Source organism: Python bivittatus, unplaced genomic scaffold (assembly GCF_059951505.1).
Source record: "Python bivittatus isolate LINGU-HERP-01145 unplaced genomic scaffold, Pbiv_v1 ctg000070_np1212, whole genome shotgun sequence".
Taxonomy (NCBI): domain Eukaryota; kingdom Metazoa; phylum Chordata; class Lepidosauria; order Squamata; family Pythonidae; genus Python; species Python bivittatus.
The window spans coordinates 29,935,763-29,956,150 of NW_028277034.1; the positions used below are offsets into that span (position 1 = coordinate 29,935,763).

The 20,388-nt window shown below is 37.9% G+C and overlaps 1 protein-coding gene across 2 annotated transcripts in view; it reads right to left on the bottom strand.

Annotated features, from left to right (window-relative positions):
- LARP1B (La ribonucleoprotein 1B) overlaps positions 1 to 20,388 on the bottom strand; it is a 67,594-nt gene that overhangs the window by 22,127 nt on the left and 25,079 nt on the right. The window contains exons 7-15 of one of the 2 annotated variants that reach the window (XM_088132857.1): positions 18,857 to 19,025; positions 14,438 to 14,582; positions 12,704 to 12,878; positions 9,849 to 10,018; positions 4,480 to 4,854; positions 3,659 to 3,779; positions 2,663 to 2,793; positions 2,249 to 2,355; positions 892 to 1,052 (exon numbers count right to left, since the gene is read on the bottom strand). In XM_088132857.1, coding sequence (XP_087988983.1) covers positions 892 to 1,052; positions 2,249 to 2,355; positions 2,663 to 2,793; positions 3,659 to 3,779; positions 4,480 to 4,854; positions 9,849 to 10,018; positions 12,704 to 12,878; positions 14,438 to 14,582; positions 18,857 to 19,025 — 1,554 coding nt within the window. Of the gene's footprint in view, positions 1 to 891; positions 1,053 to 2,248; positions 2,356 to 2,662; positions 2,875 to 3,658; positions 3,780 to 4,479; positions 4,855 to 9,848; positions 10,019 to 12,703; positions 12,879 to 14,437; positions 14,583 to 18,856; positions 19,026 to 20,388 lie in introns of both variants that reach the window. The other variant, XM_088132856.1, reaches the window with a different exon arrangement.

Below are 20,388 nucleotides of genomic sequence, written 5' to 3' on the forward strand. Positions count from 1 at the left end.
TTTACATAGTGCTGACCTTGAAGAATATCCGGAAGCTTCAACTGATGCAGAATGTGACAGCATGGGCAGTTATATATGCTCCTAGAAGAGCACATATTATTGCTCTGTGAGTTGCATTGGCTGCCAGTTTGCTTTTGGGTCCAATTCAAGGTGCTGGTTTTGACCTGCATGGCATGGGACCAGGTTATCTGAGGGACCTCTCCCTGATCACATCTGCCTGTCCTACTAGTTCCAGCCAAGAAAGTATGCTGAGGGTCCCATCAGCTAGGGAGCTACATTTGGTGGGCCCTAGGCGATGGGCCTTTTCTGCCCTAGTGCCCACTTTGTGGAATATCCTTTCCCCTGAAGTAAGGCTGGCTTCATCACTTTTGATCTTCTGAAGGGCCCTCAAAACCTGGTTGTGCCATCAGGCCTGGGGACCCAGGGATTGGTGAAATACTGAGGTGGCTTCCCTATTATTAACATCTCTTCATCTATATTTCTTCTTTTTTAGCTTTGTCTTTTATAGTTTTTTAATGTTTTTATAATAATGATGATAATTGTTTTACTATTTATTAATTTAACTCTTTTTTAGCTTTGCTGTACACTGCCCAGAGTCACTTGTTTGTGAGATGGGTGGCTATATAAATTTGAAAAATAAATAAATAAATAAATATTTTTTCCCATGTGATTAGTTAAAAATTAAAAAAAGAAATCTCAGTAGTATTGAGAGATTAACAGAAAAAGGAACACTAAAACATACTGAAGAGCTAGGTAGAAATTAATGTTTATTCACCTAGTGCATTTTACATTTTGTTGAAATGAACATGCTGCAGTTCTTGGAAATAAGAATTCAACATTGTTTAAGTTCTTACTTCCAATTAAAAATGACAAAGAATATTAGATTTTTACCATTTAGGCATCTACGACGATATTTGTGGTATACTTGCTGAGTAAAACCATTTTCCTTCAGAAGTTCATGAGAAGGATGTTGAAATTTGGGAAGTGAATGAGGGGTACATCCATAACTTCCTGATAGCGGAGCACCTTCTAGTGGTGATGCATTTGAACTGCTACATAAAATGAAACAAACAAGTCTCAGATTTCTCCAGGGATGTCTTTTGTAACGCTGTAGGTAGCTTACTTAAGCAGACTGTTTCAGCTTCTAACATTAATAGTAGTCATTTCACAAAATGTAGGTTAAAGTGAACCTTCAGAATGAGCATACATATATGTTATGAGTTTATGTGAATGCTTACCTGTGCCAAAAAAATTCTAGAACATAGAAAGCTACTATCTTCAGGAACATGGTTAAATGAGGTATATTTTTTCCTCTCTCACAACATGCTTGCTTTCCATTTAATGATTTTGATATGGGGAAACTTTAGAACATGCAACATCCATAGCTATTTCATAACAAAATAGCTATCAGCAGATGAACACTATTCTCAGTTATGGTTCACATTCTTCTTGCGTAATTTATAACTGGAAGCAATTGTAAATTATAATTCTATGCTACAAATATCAAATATAAATATTGGGGTTTTGTGGAAACTTAATTTTTACTTTGGCAATTTTTTTTTATCCAGCAAGTGGTGTACAGTTTTATTGGGGTTTTTTTTAATTCCTTTATCTTAACAATTGATATAAGTTATGAAAAATGTATAGAAGTAGTAGGTGGGGTGAGGTGTTGGCACTTACTTAAATGTGCAAGGTGATTAAAGGGTGTTTAATATCTATTTCTCTTCCATTTTTAAAATGTCCTGAGTGCACACAGCATTATGGAACTCTTCTTCATGCTTTCTTTTTTACAGTGTCTTGTGGAATGCCCATGGGACCATATGTGATCAATGCAATAATCAACCCTCTGCTGCCATGATAAGCATTTTAGAAATAAAAAAGATATATTGTAAAAAACAAACAAAGAAATCTTATCCTGTTTGTACACCTAACAGTACAAACATCCACTCTTCTAAGGACACTTCAAATGAAGGGTGGAAAGGATACAAACAAATATTAAGTTTCATTTCTGCTAGTTTTACAACTGCTGCAGATTCAACTTGGAAAATAACACCCAAACTTATTTCCAGCAATATCCAAGGATGAATTCTTGAGTATATTTATGAGTATACATGGCTTTTAGGAAAGTCTCTAGCCCATCTTCCACTTTTTCTTATTTTGTAAGACCAAGTAATTAAATGTAACTTCCCCACTGATTAAAAGAACACACAAAAGTAAAGACTATTAGTACATTAAAAATTATTTCTACCTTATAGAAGATGTTCTTGGTCTGTGATCCTTGGAATCCATTACCCAGCCAACATGACTTTCTAAAGGAGGGTTGGTACTATGCCGTGTTTTTCTTTTCCTTCGTGTCTAAAATAAAATATACCATTATATTTTCCTGATGTGACTGGAGCCACTTTTCTGAAGAATCACAGTCTAATTAAAGTCCAGTTTCATAAAATTTCACATTACACATCATATGCATTATGAGGTCATAAAGTTGGTTATGGCTGACTACTCAACTACTAGCCTTAACAAGAAGCTGACAATGCATTTCAAAAGAGATTTAGCAGCTTTGACCTAGCAAGGAATGAAGCTTGTGTTTCAAAAGCTGTGTTCTCTGGCAATAAGAGCAATAATTTATTATGACCCAGAAATATATTTTGGTTTTAGTTACCCCAACATCAATAGTTCTTGCTTCTTTAACGACAGGATAGAATCTTGGTATTTTGTTAGGATCTTGCAGTCTTGGGGTACGAGGTGTTTTAGGTGTTCTGGTAGGGTGAACTCCAGGAGATTCAGGAACAGCTGTAGGCAGTGAGCGAGCCATTGTTGTTGGAGGTATTTCTGGGACACCAAACAACTGACAAGCCAGCTCTTCAGTTACATCTAATTAGCAAGACCATATGATTAATAGTTGTACAGTAAGTACTTAACTTTTATCTTACTCGGGTCACATTAGCACTGTTCTATTTCACTGGATCTATTTTTATCTATTCTTCTCTAATTTTGCATACTCCTGTCTTCCTTTATGTATTCTAGCTTTTTTTTTTCATGTGTGTATTAATATAAATTGCCAGACATTGTAGATGGAAACAATGGGTTTAAATTTAAAAAGAACAAAATAAAGTAGACAAAGGAGATTATAAAACACATACACACATTACTTCACATTCATGTCCTCTAATTATGTACTACCATGAAATATTCTATTTATCTGATGAACTGAGATGCAGCTCATGAAAGCTTATGCCTTTTCATAAAATTTGTAGCTGGAAAAGGTACTGTTCAACTCCTGATTTTTTGCCACCATAGACTAACACGGCTTTCCTCCTACACTGTCTCATAATGAAACATTGTTTTGCCCAGTAGCAACAGGCTTCTGGAAAATTCTAATGCGTTTTAACACTTCAAAGTAAAGAAAACCAAAAAAAGAAAAAAAAGAAAACCAAAACAAAGCCAATTGTTATATGGGATACTCAATCAAGATCCATTCCATGTATATATTCTAAATACATATATACAGAAAGGTCTTGTAATTGAATAAAAACTGATTAGCATCTGGAACACCATGTGAATACTGGAGAAAAGATGAAAATTTCAGCCAGGTTTTATCATATGGTGTATACACTTGATAGTGTAATTTTTTTTTGGTAACATCAGAGATATATACCTTGTGATTTTGAAGGACCAGGAGGATCATCCTGATTTGAATCCATTACATGTTCAGGAGTAAGATTGTCAAATTCTTCTTTGCTGATGAGATGTAACTTCTTAAAATTTTCAACTTCTTGCTGAAATGGGTAAAAATTACTGTAATAAGAATAACAGCCCAGAGGAAAAATGGAGCATAAACAATATTTTAATATTGATAATATTATTTAAAGTATTTTCTACAGAATAAATTTAAATTTAAATAAATTTAAAATATGAAATAATTATTGTACCTGGCAACAGAGAGCATTATGGTACTCATAATGAAAACTTAAATCAGCTTTTCCAAATTTATATCCTATGCCCTGAATATAAAATCATCCTTCTCATCAAGCAAGCTACTCAAACTGGAGGATTAAGAGTACAGCTTAGGCAAAGGCCTGACCTTCCTAATTATCCAAGAAAAAGCAATGTTACAAAGTTCTCATTTCTCCCATACCTGCTTATCCTAGCTCTGAACAAAATACATATTTGAATAACCAAAATATATTACTGTCAATGAACTAGTATATAATGAACACATAATTTATATGACTATTTGAAAGAAAAAAAATTCAAAGGTGTGCTTTAATCCTCCCCTCAGTTTCAAGAGACAATCATATGACTGAACTTTCATTACTTTGATTTTGAAACAGCCTCCTTCCCAGACTTCAACTGTGGATAGAATTTGTCTGCTACAGATTCTTCACATTTATTTTCATCCAGGTCTATGCTAAAGAGTTATGGCAACAATCATATTAATTAAATTACATTATGTTCATAGCTCAAACTTGTAATTACCTTCATAGCAATACAATCATTTTCACCTTGCTCCATCCACAAATCCTGTTCATAATAGTATAATCCATCATTAATAACTTTGGCAAGTTCCGATGTAATTTTTGCACGTGACACATGGTTGCCAGTTCGATCTCCTCCAGGATGTTTTCTCATATACGGTGGGGTCTGTGTCACAATCAAAATTTTATTTAAATCTTGATCATCAATTTCATAATCTGAATCACTTTCTGACCACTCTGTGAATGTATTTTTCCTGCCTTCTATTTGTTCCATCTCTTCATCAAACAAAAAATCAAGCTCTTCCTGTTCTTGTTGTTCAGAAGAAAGTTGTTGTTGTTGTTGATTCATCATTTCCTCACGTGTAGACACAGATTCCTGAAAAAAGCAGAAGCATTTTATTATTCTTGCAAAAGTAAAGAGAAAATATTTACATGGAGAGACAATGGAACAGATCAATTAAAAGCAGAAACAGCAATCTTAGCATTCATGCTTCATAAAATCGAACAGAACACAATGTACAAATTAATGAATTCAATGGGCTTAAATATATCAGTACTGTAGCCAGTATATTCTACATATTATTCTCCTCTTTTCCCAAAACTGCCATTAGCATATGATGTGCAGTTGCTGTCCAGAGATGCTAGATGCATTTATGTAAGACACTTCTTTCCAAGAATCAAAGGGATGACAAAACTGGCCAGTCAATGGCTAGAGAAGAAGCAGTAAAGCACGGTTCTTTCTAGAGTCTATTCAAAGAACACCAGCAATGAATGATCAGGCTAGCCATAAGTGGGTAAGTATATATAATAAATAAATAGTGGTTGGATAACATAGTGGTTAGAATGCCGCCCTTTGATGTGGAAGACCAGGATTTGAATCCTAGCTGGTACCTATCTTACCAGTAGGGTTTCTGATCAAAGACCCCTTAATGCTTCATCTGCCTACCTCGGAATTGAGAGTGACACAAACTAAGAGAGTCATGCCAGCTTGGATGTCACCCAGATTAACAAGATCCATGCCAGATGTTGGGAAACCACAATAATCTGACAATAAGTGGGCTACTGGAACAAACCATACATGGACAAGACAAGAAAGAGAACCTGGAATTGATGGAATGCTACTACAACAGTAGACCTAATGAAAGGGGATATATGAAATGTATGAGGGAACTAGGGATGAACAGAAGACATACATTCACACTAACTGAGAAACAGCTAGTTACCCAATGCTTCAACATAGTGAAAAGGAAGCTGCTCTCACAACTTGAGATAGACCAACTACACATTACATCCTGGACTCAAGAAGACCCAGAAGAACAACTGGATATGCAGCCAACACCAGAAGCTGGAATGTCACTGCCAATCCCTCCATTACAAGGCACAGCAGCTGATATGAGACAGAAGATCATGGATAAACTAGCACGAGTCAACCCTCGAAACTGATTACCAAGGCTCAGTGGAGAAGTATCATCAGATAGTATGCTAAAAGATGCCAATAAAGCCCTCACAACAATCCCTACTACCACCATAACTCAAACCAATGAACTGGTATATGCTACAGCCGCTGTAATCCTGGAGATGCTTGGCTACACAATCAAGAAGAACAGCAGTACATACCCCCCCTGGAAAATGAGGTTGGAGGCTAAGATCAAGGCAACTCAGAGAGAAGTTGGTCAGCCAGTGGAACTACAGAAGAATGTGGAAATTAAAAATAAGACTTGGCTACGGAAAAAATACAAGGGCCTGACTCCATCTGAAGACCTAGAGACTGCTAAACAAAGGCTCATAGCACTGGCTACCAAGCAAAGGAGATACACTAGAAAAGTAGAGGCCAAGAAGATAAATGCCTTGTTTTCCAAAGAATCATCCAAGATGTCCTCCCAACTGCAGTGAACAGTACAGTAACAGCAGAGCCACCAACAGCAGAAACTGAACAGTACTGGAAGAACGTATGGGAGAAAGAAGACAGGTAACACCAGCACAAAGTGGCTGCAGGACCTGAAAGCAGACCACAACAATCTCCAAGAACAGGTGCCAGTCACCATCACAGTAGCAGACATCCAACAGCAGGTCAAGAACATGAAGAGCTGGACAGTACCTGGCCCAGACATGATCTACTGGCTAAAGAAACTAACAGCATGAACGGCTAGCACCACAGGTGAACCAGCTGTTAGCAGCAGGCTCCCACCCAGACTGGCTAACACAAGGAAGGACAGTGCTGATCATGAAAGACCTCCACAAGGGAACAGCACCATCCAACTACCAGCCAATAACCTGCCTCCCCACAACATGGAAAGTCCTATCAGGCATCATAGCCACCAAGCTACAGAACCACATGGGCTAGTACATGAGCACAGCTCAGAAGGGCACTGGGAACAACAGTAGAGGCTCAAGACACCAGCTGCTCATAGACAGAGCAGTCCCCCAAGACTCAAGGTCTAGAGAGACCAATTTGAGCACAGCCTGGATTGACTACAGCAAAGTCTATGACTCAATGCCACACATATGGATCTGTGAATGTCTGGTGCTATACAAAGTCAACAGGACACTAAGGATCTTCCTCAAGAACTCAATGGGACTATGGAGGAAAGCACTGGAAGTTATCTCAAGACAGCTCACACAAGTGGCCATCAAGTGTGGCATATACCAAGGTGATGCACTGTCCCCACTGCTGTTCTGCATAGACTTGAACCCCCTCAGCCAGACAAGGACTGGATAGGGATACAAGTTCAAGAGTGGAACTGCCATCAATCACCTCCTCTACATGGATGACATCAAGCTGTATGCTAAAAGTGAATGAGACATCGACCCACTGATCCACCTGACACAGATCTACAGTGAGGACACTGGGATGTCATTCAGATGAGAAGTGTGGCCGGATGGTAGTAAAGAGAGGGAAGGTAGTTAAGACTGATGGGGTGGAACTACCAGTGGGCCACATAGTGGACATACAGACTAGCTACAAGTACCTTGGTATCCCACAGTTTCATGGGAACCACAATGAGGAGGCAAGGAAGACAGCAACATCCAAGTACCATGAAAGAATAAAACAGGTCAGTTGGAAGAACAAAATCCACACCATCAACATGTATGCCCTGCCCGTCATCAGATACCCTGCCAGTATAGTAAGCCGGCCAAAGCAGGAATGGAGGCTGCTGTTGTGAAGACCCAGACGTTCCTCACAATGTACAGAGGTTTCCACTCCAAGTCCAACACCCAGAGACTATATACCAACTGGAAAGAGGGTGGGCAGGGTCTGGTGAGTGTCAAAGGCACTGTCCTGGGTGAAACTCAGAATATGCAGAAGCACCCAAAGATGAGCTGCTGAGAAAGTGCCTGAGACAGCAGCAGATGTGGTAGGAAGTTCAAGCAGAAGAAAAACCATGGCAAGACAAGACCTTGCATGGGAGGTAGCATCAACAGGTAGCTGAGGCAGCTGAAAATGAGAAATCCTACCAGTGGCTGAACAGGGCTGGACTAAAAGACAGCACTGAGGCATTGATCATAGCAGCACAAGAACAGGCACTAAGCACCAGATCCATAGAAACAGGGGTCTACCACACTAGACAGGACCCAAGGTGCAGACTGTGCAGAGAGGCCTCAGAAACAGTCCAACACATAGTGGCAAGGTGTAAGATGCAGGCAGGAACAGCATACACTGAACGACACAACCAAGTAGCTGGCACTGTGTACTCAAGCAGCTGCACAGTATATGGGCTAGACCCTCCCAAATCCAGATAGGAGATTCCACAGAAGGTCATGCAGAATAACAGGGCTAAGATCCTGTGGCACTTCCAGATCTGGACAGACAGGCAGTTATTGGCCAGTCAAGCAGATATTCTAGTAGTAGACAAGGACCAGAAGACAGTGGTGTTGATAGACATAGCGGTATCAAGTGACAGCAACATCAGGAAGAAGGAGTATGAGAAGCTGGAGAAGTACCAGTGCCTGAAGGAGGAACTAGAGAGAATATGGAAAGTAAAGACCAAAGTGGTCCCAGTGGTGGTAGGAGCACCCGGAGCTGTGACTCCTAAGCTGGGAGAGTGGCTCCAACAGATCCCAGGAACATCATCAGAGCCCTCTGGCTAGAAGAGCGCAGTGCCAGGAACAGCTATGATACTGCGCAGAACCCACAAACTCCCAAGCCTCTGGTAAAGGACCCGAGACTGAGGAAGACACATACCACCCATAGAGGTGAGAGGGGAATTTTTATTTATTTATTTATTTATATGTATGTATGTATATATGTATGTGTATATGTATCTCTGTGTGTGTATAATTCATTATTTCATGCTGGTATTGTCAAAACTGATCTTCCTTTGATATTTTTTATCTCCCCCTACCCCTATTACAGTGGAACCTCAGGTTATGAATTTAATTCGTTCCGTGACTCTGGTCGCACCCCGAATTGGTCGCAACCCGAAGGAAATTTTCCCATAAGGTTCAATGTAATTACCGTTAATCCGTTCTGGCGTGGAGGACAGGGAGGCGGCTCTTGCTTGGAGGGAGAGTCCCCCTCCCTACGACCATGTGTCAGGGGCGGAAAATGGCCGCGGACCATGTGTCAGGGGCGGAAAAATGGCCGTGGACCACGTGTCGGGGCAGAAAATGGCCGCATACCACGTGTCAGGGGCGGAAAAATGGCCGCGGACCACGTGTCAGGGGTGGAAAAATGGCCGCGGACCATGTCACAGGATCCTGCTCGTATCCTGCTCATATCCCAAGGCGGAGTTCGCAAATCGAGGTAAATTTTTGCGGCCGGAGCTGGTCGTAACCCGAAAAGTTCGTTAACAGAGGCGTTCGTAACCCGAGATTCCACTGTAGTTATTAAATCCACAAGCACAGTATCTCTATGTTTTTTTCAATGAGTCAACCATAGTTAGATGTTTAGACAAAGTTGACAAAATTAATCAGAAATATCAATGCATGGAAACCTTATTTGGAAGCCATGTTTAAATGTCCCTAATTTCCCCTAGACTTTTCCTAAATTCCCAGGAGATTTTTTTTTTAACACACACACACACACACACACAGTCAGGCCCAGCCCAAGAACAATGATGAGGCAGTCCAGTACAGTATAGTTCCTTTATTAGCTTACGCCCTAAAGACAGAATCTCGCCAGACTAAACCTATGCCAAAGCAACTAGTGGATATACCCCATGAGCCTCTAGGGAAGGGCTAGCCTCAGCTTCTTCTTCTCACGGTCCTGCTGCGGGCTGAGAAAGCGCTTGCCCTGTACCCTCTCCTGGAATGTACTCCCTCCCTCCTGATAGCCTTGATCTTCCATTCCAGTATCCTTCTTGCACATGCCTTCCATTACACACACAGACACACAGACACAATCATTAAAACTAATACTTTAAGCCTTACCTTTGGCTTAGCTAAGGAGGGACGATGTCTTTTTTTAACTTCTATCCAAGGTTCAGAGTCCAAATCTGGGAGGCTTGTAGATAATCCTTTGGACATTACTTCAAGACTGCTTGTTTCAATGCTTTTCTTAGTATTTAGACTCCCTATTCTTGGAGAATTTGGTGCAGATTCTAAAATGGAGAAATATTTTTCTGTGCTTGGAAAGATCAGCCCATTTTTATTATCAGTCAACCTATTTCTTTTGTGAAATTTACATTTTTTCTTTCTTTCTATAAATTATTTCTTCACCTGGTGCAAAATCTCTTTAAAGTTTAAGAGATATGTGATGATTGTATAAATTCAGTTTTAATTGCTTTATACATCAAATAATGGCACCAAGGGTAAAACCAAATGAATACTGAAGTCTTCTCCTGCTTTGTATCTCACAAGAACAGATACAATCTAAACTGACATACTGAACATTATACAGTGATGTAGATTATATTCTAGTCCTGAGCATGTATCAAATAGTGTGTTGTGGAAGTATAAAACCACTAGCCAAATAAACCAATATATAGTATACAATATCTGTTTCAACTATCTACAAAAGACACACAGTAATCTTGATCTTTGTGCTTCCATAAAATAATACAAATTATATTTTTGATAAAAAAAATGTCACATTTAAAAAATCCTGTCCAAGATAGTATTCCTTCCATATAAGTGACTGGGCCAGCAGTGCAAACAGTGTAACCTATTCATATCCCATCCTGGAACTATTTGGACAGGGCCAAATATCTGCACTCATTAGCGGTGGGTGGGTGGTAGTATGGAGAGGACTGTAGGCATAATTAACCTATTTCACTTCTTAAACCCTTGCATTCTATGAAAATCAGGCCCACTTTTGATCCTAGCAATACCCACATTTTGTGTGTATCCTTCAACATGTTGCACAAAGACTGGTACAGCTCTTGAAACAATTACAACTGTTTATTCCTGACTTAGACAAAACATTTTGAAGTACAGTATGCTGCTACTAAGATCTGCAGGACAGGCTCATTTGAAAATATACTGTCTCTCAATCATCCATTTTTCTAGGGCATCAGTTATGTCTTCTCTTGTACTATTCTCAGGCTAGGGAACACATTCCTTCAAGAATAGTATGTGGCCCTCATTCTTCCATTGAAATATGTATAAAGCCCCTTCTTTTACCCAGCTTTTCTTTGTTACATGATTTAAATCTAAATTTGTGTTATTTTTAGTCTAGATTTTAGATTTTTAACATCAGATTAGAAAGATGTGATATAAATCATTATTTTCCCAAACAATACACAAAGTAAGGCTCATTAGGAGGCAGTAACTCAATGATCTTATCTGGGCTGGGATGCTAAACAGGGTCAGGGCCGAGTAGTATGTGGCTGAGAGACCACCTGGGAATTTCAGGACTACAGACTAAACTGGAAAGTTGGAAAATGTCCTCAGATATTGCAGTGGCAAACCATTTCCTTATTGCTGTCAAGCTAACTAAATGATGCACCCTTATAGTCACCAGGAGTTGAATTTAAGTTGAGGTATTTATCTTAGAGAAACAGGGATGGGAAAATTTTTGTCAGGCAGAAACAGGGACTTGGGGTAATTTTTTTTCTGCCTAGCTTGAGGGGGCTTTGGGGGAATTATGTTTGGGAATAGAAGTGGGAAGTTCTGAAAGGCAACCCATTTTTAATTCATCCCTCAAACTCCTCTCTCAATCTGTTTGCCTAAGCTGCCATCAGCGTCCTGCCTGAACAGTCTTCCCATGACTCAACTCAATGCAAAACAGATACTATGTAATATCATCTGGAAAACAGCTAAGAATACGAAGCACATTTTCAAGATTTTTTTGACAATGACATTTTCTTAATGGCTTTACAATGACAAGGAGACTGATGGCTGCTTAGCACTGAGATGCCTTCGTTAAAATCACAAGATGAGATTACTGTTTCATTGAGACCCCACTACTCAGTTTGATTTAGCTTTCCTCCTTGAGCTGTTGCTGAAAACCAAACATCTATCTCACAAGAAGAGTACTGGGAGGATTAAGTTTTATACATTAGAATCAAAGGATGCAGCATGGAAACAACATCTCTCTGCTCCTGATCCTTTCTTCTTTTGTTTTACTTCATCCATTATGATATTGTTGGGATTTTTTGCTATTCTTTTTGGGTGGGTTTATTTTTTGTAGGAAGGGTTCGTTTTTGTGGTGTTTCTGATTGTTAACCACTTAGAACCTTCAGAAGTGGGTGGCATATAAATAAATAATTTAGTTCCAGGTTCTGCTCAGAAACTAAAATGTGGGAAGAAGAATTACTCTAGCTGGGGATATTAGTCCGACTGGTTATTTGCAAAGAAGAAGTCCAGTGCTTTCTTCCCTTTCTGCTACCCTAATTCTACACAAAAGCTCATATAATAACTGCATATTGTATATCACAATACTTAAAGAGGCCTCAAGGTTCATCAACCAGAACTCTGTGGAAACAATGTACAATTGAGTACAGTTGAAAGTATGTTTATTTTTCTCTTGAAGCCAAGGACAATAGCATTAAAAAAGGAGAGAGAAAGTTCTCAGAAAGCTTGAAGTTTTAAGTCTTCGGACATTGCCTCTTTTATATAGAGATAAAAGGCAAGAGATTATAACTCACAAGTTTAGATATATATTCCACTTCCCATTTCTTCAAGAACAGAAGTGAAGAAAAAAAATGGAAGTAAATTCAAAATTCAAGCAGTAATGGACAACAATAAATTATGGCTGGCCATTTGCATAAAAAATGGGATATCTTTGTGTCTGCATATATGCAGAACCTTAAATCACAATTTGACAGAAAGTAAAAATATCTTACCTGTATGTGAACCAAAAATTTGGCCTGGTATGAACTCTGGGCAGTTAATAAGCTGAGAAAAGTCTGTCTGTGGAAGACTACGTGGAGAGGGCCCTGGAATCGGCCATTTTTCTGGTTCTATCCTTTTCCTCATCTTCTGATCTACTATTTCTATTTCAGTACTGTCCTTTAAGGCCTATGCAATACAAATAAACATATTAGTTAACCTGTATGGAAATAAAATACAATGTTGCTTAACACTAGGACCTTACCTTTTATACACAGAGAATAGGTTAAACACAAGTTACTGAACTTCTGTTTTGACAAATATTCTTTGAAGTCAAGAATGACTTTTTCATGATGGTTTGTTTAACTTCTCAGGATGTCCTGATTTTCCGAATTTTGCAGAAATCTGTTAAACAAATTTTCATTTGGAAATAGCTGACCTTTCCCTGAACTCTAACTAATACTTGATATATGCTTTGGCAAATTCCCTTCTAAATAAAATATGTACTTGTCTCACTCCTGGTTTCTACAGGTAGTTTTTGAGTTATGATGACAAGTGGGACCAGGATTGCCATCACTAAATGATGCAATTGTAAAGCGTGATGTCACATGACCATATAGTTTAGCAGTGGCAATCCAGGAAGTCCCGGTTGCCATCATAAACCCAAGACATGTGGGTCGTTAAGTGGGAAGTGGCGGGAATTCCAGGCAAGAAGCATGGGGGTGCCACAGGGGTGCGGGGGAGACCCTGGGAAGCCCAACGCAGGCTGCATGCAAGTTGGGGAGGGGGTGCTGCAGGCTCATGCATGCAAATGCAGGGAGGCCCAGGGGAGGAGGGTGTGGGTGTGTGCATGCAAACGCAGGGAGGCTGACGGAAGGAGGGTGCAGGGTATGTGTGTGAGTGAGCACAGGGAAGTCCAGGGAAGAAGGGAACAAGTGAGTGTGTAAGAGCACAGGGGGGCCAAAGGAAGGAGGGCATATGAGCACACGGAGGCCGAGGGAAGGAGAATGTGTGGTGCATGCATGCGAGCACAGGGAGGGAGGGAAGAAGGAAGCATAGTGTGTGTGTGTGTGTGTATGTGTGAGTGCAGGGAAGTGCATGTGAATGCAGGGAGGCCCAGGGAAGGAGGGCTTGGGTGTGAGTGTGTGAGCACAGGAAAGGAGGGTGCACAGGAAGGTGGGGGAAACTTACCAGAGAGACTTGCATCCTTCCCTGCTGGCTTCCCCATTGACTTTGCTTGTGGGAAGCTGGTAGGGAAGGTCACAAAGGGCAATCACATGACTGCGGGATACTGCAACAATTGTAAGTACAAGCTGGTTGCCAAGCACCCAAATCGCAATCATGTGACCGCTGGTTGCTGAACGAGTGGTCGGTAAGCAAGGACTACCTGCACAATGAAAATTAAGAACTAATGTGGTAAACAATCAATGACACATTTTAAGAGTATTTCATTTTTTTTTCTTTTAACTTGGATATTGGACTAATTAGGCTTGACATTTCTTTACTTAAGCAGGATTTTATAAAAAATAGAGCGTGAAGCACTATTATCAGAAAATAATAGTTTTATTCATTAATTAAATCTATATATTTTAAATGCAAATTGCAATTCTAAAGAATAGCTCCTAAATTAAAAAAAATATGTTTTGTTAAGGTACATATGTGCAATACTACAAATTCAAGGTGATTTTTAAAGCTATAAATATAGCATACATTTATTACTATTTAGAAGAAACAAAAATCTGATTTACCTCTAATATTAAATTTACATTTGTAGTGAGAGCCTGCACACGATGGAAGCTTGCAATCAAAGATATAGGCAAGAATCCTTGCTGGTCCATCTTTCTCCTCAAGAAGAAGTCTCTTTCCAAGTTTTCTACACTAAAATAATACTCGCTAAAAAAACAATTAAAAATGTTTAGGTTAGCACAAAATATATGTTTGCGGGACCCTTGTCCTCTGAAAGCTGATTCATAGTTCTCATTTACAATAAATACTTATCAGATTATTAGCGAACAATAAAACTATACATGAAATATAAGTGACAATAATACAAGGGCCCAGACAATACGATATGGAATCTGAATGTTTCAATATAGTAGGCAAATTGTAGGGATTTAGAATATGCCTCTTATCTGTGGCTAACAAACTATACATGTGAGTAAACAGGTCTGACATAATGTGGCCTCTTTCAGGTTTCAAAACAGAGTGAAGCAGGATGGAAAGAGTATTGATGCTTTTCAACTCTGATGTTGGAGAAGGCTCCTGAGAATACCTTGGACAGCCAAGAAAACAAACAAATGGATCATCAAATAAATCAACCCAGAGTTCTCATTTGAGGTATAAATGATCAGGCTCTAATTATAATATTTTGGACACATTATGCAAAGATCTAGCTCTCTTAAGAAGGCAGTAATGTTGTGAAAGGTGGAAGAAAACAGAAGAAAGAGATGGAAGGAGCAAGGTGGATGTATTCTATTATAGCAGTAGCAGATTATTACTGGAGAAGGTCCATCTATGCGGTTGATACCACTTGATGAATCAAAATCAATCAAATTCAAAAATGAAAATATATTAATATTATAACATGTATAGTAGTCATTTAATGTTAATATTCATGAGTGAATATGGCAATATCATTATTAAGGCTGGGTATTTAATATTTATTTAGGTTCTTTCTTCAACTATCTTGAAGTTAGTATTATTACCACTTTTATGCTTCTAGTCTGAATTTTAAAAAGATTACGTTATTACAAGAATGACTAAATGTTGAAGTAAAGAAGTACAATATTTTATTTGACATGCTGTTTTATACTATCTCAAAAACATTGAAATACATATAGTTTATATGACAAGATAATATCTTCAAAGCGTACAAATGATACTCTTCAAGTATCAAAAAGTTCTACAGATAATTCAAAAGGATGGAAAGAGACACAAGTGGTTGTCTAAAAGTGATACAAGCAGATTCTCCACTCTAAAACATAATTAAGGTTGAAAAAGTCAAAGTAATGACAATTGGAGAATTCCATATAATGAATAAGCAATGATCATTCATATTCATCAAGAAATTAATCTCATAGAATGTGACTATGAGTTTCTAAAATGTTAAAGAATAATCAGGATTTTCCTACTATGCAATTTAATAAAAATGCAACATGCATAATGTTGATTAGGAAAAAAAAACTTTTCCTCAAGAAGAGAAGCATGTTCTATGTGCAGAAGGTGATTAATTTTTCAAATGTGCAAATTTAAGCAAGCTCAAAGGAAACTAAGAGACAGATAATAGATGAATTACTGAACCTGAATACTGACAACCTGCTGCATTTTTTTATGCACAGAAATCATAAATGTACTTAAGTGTTGTAAAAATATGCATGTAGTTTAATCTTACATATAAGTAATTATATTGATTCTATTTAGAAAAAAGTTAGTCCCATACTACAAAACTGAAAGAAATGACCTCAACGTTTTTATAGCTTTAGAAAAATATTTTTTCTTTAGTTGAAGAAAAATATAACAACAGTAACTAAAGTTAGGAAACGTAATAAAACTAGACCTTAGGCTGAACATAATAAAACCATCAATAACTTTGGAAGATTTTCAGAGTTCTGAAGGTCAAAGATGGTGTCTCCCTAAAACATATATGCATACTAACTCACTGAAGATCCAAAAATGAATATTCCACAGATGGTGTGGTCTTTTGTATCTTTTTTAAAAATATAACAATACAGTGCTTTTTCTACAATTATTCTTTCAAAATTCTTCTTGGCAAAATGTAAGGAACTGGTTTTATTGAGATGAAACTAGAACAAGTTTTTTGGGGGATGCGGTGGCGCAGCGGCTTAATGATGCTGAAAGTTGCCGGCCAGAAACGGTCGACGCTTCAGCGGTTCGAGTCCAGCCTTCGTGTTAAACAGGGTGAGCTCCTGTTTCCTCCCCAGTTCCTGTCAACCCAACAGTTCGAAAACTTACGTGAGTAGATAAATGGGGACTCTCACTCCGGTGAGAGGAAAAATGCTGGCGGCGCCTTGCAAAAAAGGAGTTGGGAGCAGTTGCTGGTAAGTGCGAAAAACCCTGCGCGCCCAAAAAGGGCGCGAAGCAACGGAAACCCCACCTCCTGCGCTCGCCAGCTGGGCTCTGCCCTAGGAAGGAGGCTCTGGCAAACCACTTCCGAAAAACAGTTGCCTTGAAAACTGCAAGGACTCGTCCAATCAGTCACTGCAGGGTCAGCAATGACTGAGCGCAGACAAAAAAAAAAAAAAAAAGAACAAGTTTTAATGGCAATATATAGTACTGTGCAAAAGTTTTAGGCAGGTGTGAAAAAATGCTGTAAAGTAAGAGTGCTTTCAAAAATATATATTGTAATTGTTTATGTTTATCAATTTACAAAATGCAAAGTGAGCGAACAGAAGAGAAATCCAAATCAAATCAATATTTGGTATGACCACCCTTTGCCTTCAAAACAGCATCAATTCTTCTAGGTACACTTGCACACAGTTTTTGAATATATATTTTTGGAAGCATTCTTACTTTACAGCATTTTTTCACACCTGCCTAAAACTTTTGCACAGTACTGTATGTTCATCTAAATATATACCCAAATTATTATTTTTTCTCTGAAGTTCTTTAGCTGAATAAAAATTTAAAAATTCAAAGAGTTCTTTGGAGAAAGATCCCTGAAAAGCCAGTAATACAATTAAAACTGTAGTAAGCAATATAGGAATCTAGGTTATGAATATGCTAATTTATTCTGGAGCTTAGCTCTCTTCCCCCTCACTTTTTAAAGAAAGCTATAGGTTCTATTAACTATAAATTGAAGAAATTCTGATACTCTAGCTTTGGATAATTTAGAAAATTAAAAGATTACAGCATAAACCTACAACTACATTTAGAATCCAATGAGAAAATTACAAGACCTTTCAAGATCATTTTGGAAGAGAGAAAAATACCAATCTTATAAACTTTGTAATATCTGGTTTTTATAACTTTTAATTGTATTTCTGATTTTAGTTTGTTGTAAGCCGCCCAGAGTCCCCTGTTGTGGGGAGATGGGCGGGGACAAATCTATTAAATAAATAAAATAAATAAATAAACTGATAAATCATTTCAAAGATATATCCCATACTAAGACTCAGAAATTCCAATCCAAGTAAGGTTTCTTATGAATAATTCAGCTCCTACAAAGATTTTTGAAATCTCAAAAAATCTTATTATTCACCACAGAAATTGAAGATGTGATCAATACTAGACTGCACATTTTGCTGAGCCTCACATAGGGACATAATTATTTCATATCTTAGAAAATCTGGGTTCTACCCTGCAAGTTCAAAAATTTGATCACAATGAAAAATTGTCTGCATTTTCCTCCCTCACTTGTCTGAGGCAGTGGCACCAGCTGATTATCCTGACAGAGAACTGTATTTCCACTGTCAGGTTTCTCAAGGCCTGGCAGCAAGAATCAGAAAAATATGTAATACTATTTGAAATGGATAGCCTCTTGTGAGATGCTTTCTGCCGTTACAGATAAGTTTCTTTCCTTGATTTTTTTGCATCAACTTTAACAAAGAAAGCAAGAGTACAGTAAGATGCACTGAATGCAAGGGTAATAAAAACCACCAATAACAGGTCAGTGAAAAAGCAATCTGCCAGTGCATATGGTGCTGCTTCATTACATATTCAGGATTTTCTTCACTATTGGTTTTTGAGATAATTGGGCTTCTAGATTTTTTTCCTACTTTTATTTGTATATTATTGGATTGTAATTAGCCATCATAAAATATCCTGTTTTACTTCAATTCAAATACAATGCAATACAATACAATACAATAACAATACAATACCAAACCACCACAAACTCTTTGGAAAATTGTCTCACATCATGATAATCTCACAATTACAAAGGTGTCATAGACATACGAACTTGCCACATTGTAGTACATAAAGTAAAACACCAAAATTGCAGAACTAGAGTCATAGCATGAAAAGTTCCAGGATTCATCGTTCTTAAAAGTTCACAGTGAAAATGCTTGAACATGAGCAAAGGAATAAACAATGATTTCCAAACAATGCCACTGGTACATTAAAAAGCCAAGGTTTTCAAGTGAAAGACAGTTTAAAGTTTGACTTTCCCACCCCACTGTAGCACTTGGATTAAGTAATTTACTTACATTTGGCGTTTAATATATTCTTTAAGCAACGTTTCATCCACAGAATACATCTGCACTCCTGTTCCATCATCATAGTAATACATCATACTAGTGCTGAGATCTGGTTGAAATGGCTGATCAGTTCTTTCACTATATTGTTCTCGGTAGCCACATGAATAGTCATGGTTCACTTTGGAATTGGCAGAAGAAAAAAAGTAAATAAGTAAATGCACTCTTGAACACTAATTTTTTTTAGTCAACATGCAGGGACAGAACATTTGTACTAATGTAAAGATTCTTTCTTTCTTTCTTTCTTTCTTTCTTTCTTTCTTTCTTTCTTTCTTTCTTTCTTTCTTTCTTTCGCTAAGAGTTGATGACTTGATGGCACGTAACAAATCAATACATACATACATACATACATACATATCCAACAATGAATGACAATTCCTCTTATTCTCAGAGGGCAAGAACTAGCTGCTTAGATTCTTTTACTAAATTCTCTAAATGTATATGACTCAATGCAGTTTCATGACTTGGCTTGTAGTAGAAGAAAGTTCATGTTGATATTTAACAGGTGGGGAGGAAAATCAAGACTTCTGGGCAGAGAAAAAGTGGACATTGGATTCCTTTGTATATCAACAATGATCGTTTGTGGCAAGTCTCAAACTTCTAATCTTCTGTTTTGTACAGACAGTGTCTCCTAGTTGCAGGAAGGCTGCCATAAGAAATAAAGATGATACACTGAAGCACCATCCTTCAAAAGGCTACCTCTCCAGAGGCAAATTGTCATTTTTTACTATGTTTTGTAAAATTTATCTTCAATTACTATGGTGCTTTGTAGCAACTTTTTGTTACTGATAATTTGTGCAAAATATACAGTAGCTATTCTGAAAGGTTTGTATGCAGTGAGTAGCTATGTGTAGAGGTATGATTAGGCATTAAGATTTGAAACTAGAGGAAATGTGATTTCTTACTCAGATTAAGAATAGAGTGGACTGATATGATTAAGTCACCCATTAAGTGCTCTTCTGACATTTAGCCTACACCAGGAAAAACACCCAAGCTTGGAAAAACAGGATATATTTAGGCAATAGCAATGAAAAATTAATTTGTAAGACTTTTGGAAAATGGAGGTATCAAAATATTCTAAAATGGGATATGACCAAAATCTTGGTTCTGAGGATCACTCTGTTTTTTGAGAACAATCAGAAATATAGATACTTTTCTGTCTGATGTAATAGCTACAAAGAATGATTAAGTCAGTTAGTTGTTCATATCCCATTATAGTAGGGCTAAGGTTTCTGTTCTGTTTCTGTGCTCACCAGAAGTAATGTGGGTCTTAGTTTCAAAGACAGGCCTCTGTGATCACTATTTTTTGATCTGAAATCTTGAGGCCCTTGGAAAGATTGTGTAGAATGATCAACAATTAAGAACGCCAGATTTGGGGCATGAAAATGACTCTATCTTATACAGAAATGATTCTCTGTCTACTTGAAAGGGCATTCAATAGCACTGTAAATATTGTTTAGATACATGTAAAAACACAGATAAAT